Consider the following 8,941-nt stretch of genomic DNA (forward strand, 5'->3'; position numbering starts at 1 on the left):
ATATCGTTCATAAATTTAGATGGATTTCCATCAAAAGCTCAATTCTATATTTGTAGAACTGCAAATTAGACATAATCTAAATTACTATAATAATAACCTATAACTTAAAGAATCGACATACTAGGCCATTACATAAAAATTACTCATGTACCAAATTGGTATGCAGAGACTCTCAAGAATGAAGCAATGCGTTTAACTTTTGGCGGGAAATACACTCTTTCAGTGTAAGGTTTTGTTTTGTGTGTATTAGAAATTTAAGTTAGATATCATCTGTTACAACATTATAGTAACATTGTTATATTCCTGGACAAACAAAAACTGTGACAATTGGTACTTCAGCGCTGTTAGGTCGAGTTATTCATATAACCGTGAATTACACTTATCTGTTGCTAATATTATTTCTATCCAATTTTGATTATCTTTAATAGATACATTTTTAAATAAAATAAACACTCATATTCTTTCTCAAAACCATATATGATGTCTGAAATTACGAAACATCTTTACGTTAAGAAACGAGGTAAGACCGGATCCTTGATTTATTTTTAAATTGAATTTAAAGACATTTTATTTTAAAGTACAGATGCTTATATTTATAATGTATAAGGATATATTTAAAATATGTGATGTGATCATATCCTAATATTTTCTCAATTTATCAAATGTATTAAAGTATTGAAAAGAAATGTTAAATATGTATTATAGCTACTGACTTATATAATTATAGGGTGAGGGTTTAATTATTACACTTTTTGTATGATCTACTGAATATTGACATAATATCAAATTAAACTATTTTAAACATTTAAAGTTGCATTTGTATTCTTATTAAAACACATGTGTGTTCATTCTATTTATATATAAGGATAGTTATGTAAATCAACACTCTCCGATAAAAATTAATACATGAAGATATATATTGAAGAAAATTGTAAAAAAATTTCTAATGCTTATCCTATTCGAGTCAAAATCCCAAAAATGCCTTTGATATATTGCACAAAATATTTGCATACAAATAGGAATCAAATAATTATGGTTAATATTCATTATTTTAATCAAACATGAAAACTATGTCTTCATAATTTATTATTTATCTTGTGAAAGATAAGATATAATCCCTTGTAATTATACCAGTGATTAGTATTTTATTTTGAAAAAATATCAATGGAAAATTTTTTATTTATTAGTCATTATAACGCCCATTTTTTTCACTTTAATTTTAAATTTAGTCTGTCAAAATATTTTTCTCAAAATAAAACCTATTTAAATGCTACACTGAGTTATTTGTTTATCTTATATGTAAATGAAAATTACAAATTTATTAAAAAATTGAATTATTGTTTTTTATAACTTTTTGGAGTTATAAATATTATAACATTCAATATGAATGTTCATTTTTAATTACAAATAATTATCACTAATTATAATTGTAAATAATTGTATAGATGGAAGTGTTGAAAGTGTTCACTATGATGCAATTATAGCTCGTATAAAACAATTATGTTATGGTCTAGATTGTGATATTATTGATCCCGTAAGTATATTTATATAATTTATATTCAATATTCTCTTGAGTAAGTAACTAAATGGTTGTGATGGGTAATATGAAAAAATCTATTTAGTTCATAGTTTTGTTCTTTTTAAAAAATAAATATTTAATTTTATCTACATCAAATTAAAAACTATTTTTTTTTTTTGCTTTCATAGCAAATTTTAACTTTGATTCAAAACTGAGAAGGTATTCATTTTACTAAGATGTATTTTATTATTTTAAGTATTTAAATTATTTTCAATTAAAGAAATAAAATGTACTATTATCCTTGTTACATCTCAATTTACTAAGTAATATTTTATATCTATAAAAATAAATTCCCTGTAATATATATACAAAGTGAATCACTATATTTAATTAAAGAATAAAAATTATCAATAATAATAATAAGTGTATCAAAAAAAAAAAAAATGTTTGTGTTCATCCCTTATAACAAATAAGGGTGTCAACATTAATTTTTTGTATGACAGCACACATAATTAAATAGCTTATTTATTAGATAACCTAATTAAGAAAATCTATTATTAATAACGATTTTTGGACCAGTATTTCGAAAGTTAGAGGAAGATTACGGCATGAAATTGTCTAGTTATGAAAATAGCATCACCCACTCTTCACTTCTAGTCTTTACTTTACATTGTTAATAACTTTCAAAATACTGGCCCAAAAGTCGTTATTAATAATACATTTTCTTAATTAGATATCTAATAAATAACCTAGTTAATTATGTGTATTGTCCTTTAAATTGTCAATTTAAAAATGTTTTATGTAATACATCGAACAAAACATTAAACTAAAAGAAACCAATAAAAATATTATTTTTTGATTAATAATAGTGGTTTATAGTAAAATTTCTTACAGTATAAAATATATAAAAAATAAAATATATTTTATATAATTTAATATGAAAATTATTAGAACTAAATAAAATTATCTTCTTAAAGCAGTTCCTTTGTTTTATAAATATGAATCATTTTTAATAAAAATTAGCCTTGTGCAAAAAAAAATTAATGACGTCTTCTTTTTTCTTAAAAATCTTACCTATTAAATATTTTAGATGCTTTGTTAGCACTTAGAATAATTAAACAAATATTTAGGCTGCAATGGCAATTCATGTTGTGAAAAAATGTCTTTATCCTGGAGTTACAACTTCTCAACTTGATGATGCAGCTGCTGAAATGGCTATAACAATGACAACAATTCATCCAGATTATGAAAAATTAGCAGCCCGTCTTGCCATTTCTAATTTGCATAAACAATCTAAAGAAAAATTTAGTGGTAATATTTATAAATCAGTTATATTATATTTTTGTTTTATGTATATTTATAAATAATTTAGATGTTATGACTGATATTTATCAAAATGATGAGTACTGGAGTATTGGATTGTCAGATGATGTTTATGAAATAATAATGAAAAACAAAGAATGTTTAGATAAAGCCATAAATTATGAATATGATTATAATTTAGATTATTTTGGATTTAAAGTAATTAAATAGTTTTCTTATAAGATTTTAATATATTTTTTAATTTTTATTTTTGTTAAATAGAATTTAATGAAATTTTTTTTGGCTAAATATAACAACCAAACTATTGAACGACCTCAACATCTTTTTATGAAAATAGCTGTGGCTATACATGGGAATGATATTGATTCTGCTTTAGAAACTTACCGTATGTTAGCACAAAAATTGTTTGTGTTTTCTCCTGTAGTTATACAGTTACAAGCAGCTGCAAAAAAATTCAACATGCCTGTTGTAAGGTAAAGTCTTACATTTTTATTTACTTAAATATTTGTATGAATACTAATAAAAAGTTTATTCTAGCCATTACTCAGTGGCTATGATTGAAGATAGTATAGATGGTATATATGACACTCTTAACCGATTTTCTAAGTTTATATTACCATATTCAACCACTGCTGTTCATGTACACAAAATTCGAGCGGCTGGAACCTATATAAGGGGTAGCAATGGCAAGTCCAGTGGGTTACCGCTTATGTTAAAACAGTATGATACTGTTGTTCATAAATGTGAAACACCTGAAAGACCTAAAAGTATGAAGGGGTTAGCAGTTTATTGTGAACTGTGGCATTCTGACATAATGAAAGTTTTGGATCAAATAAGAAAAACTGCAATTGCTGACTTGAAATTAAAGGATAGTTATGTTGCTTTATGGATTCCTGATGAGTTTATGAGACGAGTAGAAAATAATCAAATATGGAGTTTTATGAGTCCTGATCATTGTCCTGGTCTTGTGAATGTATATGGAAAAGAATTCGAAAAACTATATAAAGAGTAATAAACCATTAAGAAGTTTAATACTTAATACAATAGTTCTCTTCTCTTTTTTGCCTATTTTAAGAAAAAAAAATTCTAATATAAATTGTTATAACCAAAACAATGTCTCTTTTTAAAGGATTGAATTTTTTGTAAAAAAAAAAAAAAAAAACTAAGCTCAAATAATTAACTAATTTTATATAGCTTATATATAACACAATAAGATTAAATTCAGTATTTTAATTAGTGAGATTAATATTTGCTTTAAAAAAAAATAATATTTTATACAACATTCAATATTAAAACTATATTCATAAAATTAATTGAAAAGAAGTTTTTTGACCTAATTTAAATATTAATTTTCATATAAATAAGAAAATAGTTCTTAATTTTGTCCTTTTTTTTTTTTAATTCGTTTAGCATTTTTAGTTAAAAATATTGAAATTTTCATTGTAAGTATAATGTTAATTAATTTTAGTACTTTTATATACATAATTATTTTATAAAATTATTATGTATATATTTTATTTTAAAACATTTCCTCATCTTTGTCAAAAAAATTCCTATTTTGAAGTTGTGATATTAATTTTATAGGGTGATATGATTAATATATTGTTCTAATTTTTTTATATTCAATTTATATGAATTTCAAATTGTGGTTGTTTACATAGTACATAAGTAAAAACAAAGCACTATTATCTAATTAAAAAAAAAATATATTAGTTTTGAATACTTAAGAATAAATAAAAAAATATTAAAATTTTATTCTTGCTAGGTATGAAAACAAAGGTAGTAGTTATGTTTTAAAACAAATTGAAGCTAAAAAACTTTGGTCTATTATCATCCAATTACAAATTGAAACCAGTCTACCATTAATTGTTTACAAAGATGCTTGTAATATGAAAAGCAATGAAAATCATTTAGGCACAATTCAATGCGCTGGACGTAATGGTGATACTGTACAATATACTGCACCTCAAGAAGTAATCCTTTTTTTTTAAATAACTACACCGTTTTCACATCACAAATTTTTAACAATTTTATAATCTTTCAATGAATATTAAATGTTGTATATCTATACATAATTTATATATATATTTATTTTATTAACACTTAATATGAAATATTAAAAAAAAATTAATTAAATAAATCTAATCAATTAATTTTCATGTTTTAGGTTGCAACATGCACAAATGCATCAATTGCTGTAGATATGTTTTTAACTCCAGAGAATTCTTATGATTTTTTTAAGCTTAAAGAAGTTGCAAGAAAAGTTACATTTGACTTAAACAAAATAATTAATAAAAATGAAAGCACAATCAATGAGGTACAAAATTTTAAATAAGTTTATATTAACAGGAAGCATATATTTAATATTTCTTTAAAATATATTATAGGAAAAAAAACTACTATTAGGAATTAAAGAAAACCAACTATCAATTGGTATTGGTATCTATGGCCTAGCAGATTTATTCATTAAATTAAGATATCCATTTGATCATCCAGAAGCACTCGATCTTAATAAAAAAATACATGAAACCATATACTACGGTTCTTTAGAAGCCAGTTGTGAGCTAGCTGCTGTGAATGGTCCATATAAAACATTTTCCAATAGTCCTGCGAGTAAAGGGGTAAGATGGTTAGTACAATTTTAAATATATTTATGTACATTTTTTTTTAATGTATAGCTATTGCAATTTGATCTGTGGGGTGTTAAACCAACTAATTTATGGGACTGGGACATCCTCAAAAAAAGTATTAGCAAAAATGGACTGAGAAATTCCCTTGTTACCATCTCCTCTCCAACTGATATTGAATCACAAATATTTGGGAAGATGAATTCTGTTGAGCCATTAGATACTAATGTAAAGTGTAAATACATTTCTTTTGGAGAAAATAAACCAAAAGAATACCAGGTATACAAATTATTTTCAGTACTTATTTATCTAACCTATTTTCAGTTATTAAAATATAAACATGTATTACTGAAGTGTAATTCATTAAGCTGTAAGATTTTAAACATTTTATGGCACACAATATCATTTTTCTTTCAGGTTGTTAATCAATACTTATTAAAAGATTTATTTGATTGTAACCTCTGGGATGAAAATATCATATCTCAATTAATTAACGATATGGGTTCTGTTCAGGTATTGTAATAAATCTATGCCTATTTTTAAATTTAAGTTATTAATTAAACTGTTTTTATAGAATATAAAAGGTATTCCCGAAGATTTAAAAAATATTTACAAGACAAAATGGGAAATTGATCAAAATGTGTTAATAAAGATGGCAGTTGACCGTGCTCCTTTTATTGATCAGTCTCAAGCTCTTGTTCTCTACATGATGAATGCTAATGAAGAAAATGTTTCTAAAATTCATATGTCAACATGGAAATTAGTAAGCTCATGAAAATGTGAATACTTATATATTACTTTCATTATTTAAATTTTTATATTTATAGGGATTAAAGACAGGTTTATGTCAGTTAAGAGTAAAGCAAACTGAAGAAGATATTAATGAATAAAATCATTTTAACTATATTGTATACTTTTTATTGTATTATTGTTTATTTTAAAATTTATATAACTATTTTATTAGTAAGCACTTGAAATATTTATTTATTCTGTAAAGATTTTTGATATGTAACTAAATAAAATTTTAAATTTTAAGTAGTTGTAACTTTGAAATTATTCTTTTTTTAAATTAATAACTTGAGATATTTATCACGCCATTTTATTGTTTGATTTGTTTATTTTTGCAAAAACTATAACTTTCGAACTGTTCAGTTAAAGAAAAATAGGTTTATGGAATTCACGAGCCAAAAAAATATTAACTTATATATAGTCTATCGCTCGTTAATTACCTACCAATAGTATTGGATACAAAATATGTAGGATCAATTTATAATTTGAGGAAATGGAAGATTTTAGAGAAATGAAAGGAATAAGGAAAGTGGACTATATAAGATTTTTAACAATGATTAAAAATATAACGCACGTGTCATTTTAAATATATAAGGACTTAATATGATAAATGACATAGTTGTTATAGTCAGTGCTCGAATTGGGGGGGTGCGCAGGGGGACGTAGCTCCTCTACTTTTTTTTAAATTTTTTTGCGCACCCCAACTACTTTTTTTTATTGTGACGGGAGGACGGTGGAAAATACCACCTCTTTTTTTTTTTTTTAATATTAGTATGATAATGAAATATGATTTATTAATAAATACTAAATAAAGTAATGAGTAAAAAAAAAAAANTCAGTGCGATACGTAGTGTTTTATGTTTTATAGTATAGCGTTGTTATCTTAAAATATAATTATAATTAATAAACAAATACTATTATTAATAAAATAAAAAACACGTATATTATACAGTCCATTCAAACCCAGAACAATTAGTATGATAATGAAATATGATTTATTAATAAATACTAAATAAACTAATGAGTAAAAAAAAAAAGGTCTTCAAAATACTAGGGACGCAGTTTTCAAATTGTTAAGTTGAGCTCCCCTACTTATTTTTGTCCAATTCGAGCACTGGTTATAGTTAAAAAATGTGGACTTAACAGGGGTCTCATCTATGCATCGAAGCTATTTGTTTTCTGCTGTGTTTTTTTTTTTTATATCCATATATGTGATTACTTTCGCTCTTACTATACCAATTCTCCTCAAAAATAAGTACAAAGATCATAAAATGTATCTACTTGAAGCCATAATTTTGAAAAATTCAAGTCTCAGTTGATGTTATCAAGTAAATTTCAAAATAGGTTCTTTTAAAAAAGATAAAATTATATTTTGTAGTTAATATGGGATACAGGATTTCCTCAAAATCGTGGTCAGAAACCGTTCCCTCCAGAGAAGACATGAAAGGTCAATCGTGGGATTTCCACAACTTTAATCATCTGCGGACTATAAAAGACACGAAGCTATATTTACAAATAAGTCTAGTGTTTCGGTATGACCTAGTAGTCTAGTTTTTACAAATCACAATTTCATCATAAATTTCTATACATATTTAAATGATTATTAAAATAATATTTGTAATTACTTATTTGATAATTTTGTGTTATGTTCATTTGAAATATTATTTATTTGTAATAAGTCAACTGAGTGTTCTTATTTATTTCAACTACCTGCCCTTACGACTTCAACCAGAAGCATTATTGCCAAAGGTTCTTAGGATTGAGCCCAAAAACAAATAAAAATTTAATTACTGGCGGATTAAATACTTGTGTCTGCAACACAGTAATAAAGAGTAATTAGGCAATAACTCAAAAATTCCAACTTTGAGATTATAAGGTATTTGGATTTAGGTTTCTCTCTCATAATAACTTTCATCAAAATATTGAATCGGAATTAAATAACTTAGAAAATTAAAAAAAATATATAGCGTAATCAAAAAATAAATTTTATTTTTTATCTTCTGAAAGTAATAAAAAGTGAGTTACTGCCTTATTCGTTGCGCTTATCGAAATATTCCTTACCCATTGAACTGAATTCAAATTCTGCTATGTATATTTTTGACACTAATAATTAAACAGTTAAATATTAATAATAAAAGTAAATAATTAAAAAAAAATTATGTAATAATTATTGTTTTTGGTGGTAATGCAACATATCTGATTACAACAATGCACATAAGTTACATTTCTGTAACCAAATATGTTTGGAAAAAGTATTTTTAAATTAGTTTTTCGGTTTACTCATAATCAAAATATTATTTCATATCAAATGACTATTAAACAACAATTTTTAGAAATACTATATTATTGCTGACAGTGATTATTATAAACAATTTTATATAACTTCTTGAAATATACTGTAATATTATATACTACGTAAAATTTGTAACCCTAACTCATTCATTTTATTAAAAATTCACATCAGTACAGTTTTGTGCGTACTTAATGAACAACGCACATTAAAAATGAATTTAATTATGGTTAATATTAGGATTGAAATCCCAGATAACTTACCCGTCATCGAGAGGCTATTCCTTTACCAAATATGTATTAGATAAGTTAATGTGTCAGATACATAAAAAAAATTGTATCAAACAAAAACAATTTCTGCTAAGTAACACAACCCGATGGTCTATTAATAGCA

General features: G+C 24.4%; 1 protein-coding gene across 1 annotated transcript; it reads left to right on the forward strand.

Annotated features, from left to right (window-relative positions):
* The first annotated feature begins 30 nt into the window (after positions 1–30).
* Positions 31–6,550, forward strand: LOC126906782 (ribonucleoside-diphosphate reductase large subunit-like). Its single transcript, XM_050687626.1, has 13 exons — positions 31–520; positions 1,446–1,534; positions 2,650–2,830; positions 2,892–3,040; positions 3,104–3,315; positions 3,380–3,850; positions 4,608–4,815; positions 5,010–5,159; positions 5,230–5,463; positions 5,521–5,748; positions 5,887–5,982; positions 6,044–6,232; positions 6,297–6,550. The coding sequence occupies exons 1-13, from the start codon at positions 478–480 to the stop codon at positions 6,357–6,359; spliced, it is 2,313 nt and encodes a 770-aa protein (XP_050543583.1). The 5' UTR covers positions 31–477; the 3' UTR covers positions 6,360–6,550.
* The last annotated feature ends 2,391 nt before the right edge of the window (positions 6,551–8,941 follow it).

This window comes from Daktulosphaira vitifoliae, unplaced genomic scaffold (genome assembly GCF_025091365.1).
Source record: "Daktulosphaira vitifoliae isolate Bord-2020 unplaced genomic scaffold, ASM2509136v1 Scaffold_5, whole genome shotgun sequence".
NCBI classification, from domain to species: domain Eukaryota; kingdom Metazoa; phylum Arthropoda; class Insecta; order Hemiptera; family Phylloxeridae; genus Daktulosphaira; species Daktulosphaira vitifoliae.

Coding starts and splice junctions, on each gene's coding strand:
- LOC126906782 (XM_050687626.1), top strand. CDS start 478: ATGATGTCTGAAATTACGAAACATCTTTACGTTAAGAAACGAG. Junction 1,535..2,649: donor ATTGTGATATTATTGATCCC/GTAAGTATATTT, acceptor ACAAATATTTAG/GCTGCAATGGCAATTCATGT. Junction 6,233..6,296: donor ATATGTCAACATGGAAATTA/GTAAGCTCATGA, acceptor TTATATTTATAG/GGATTAAAGACAGGTTTATG.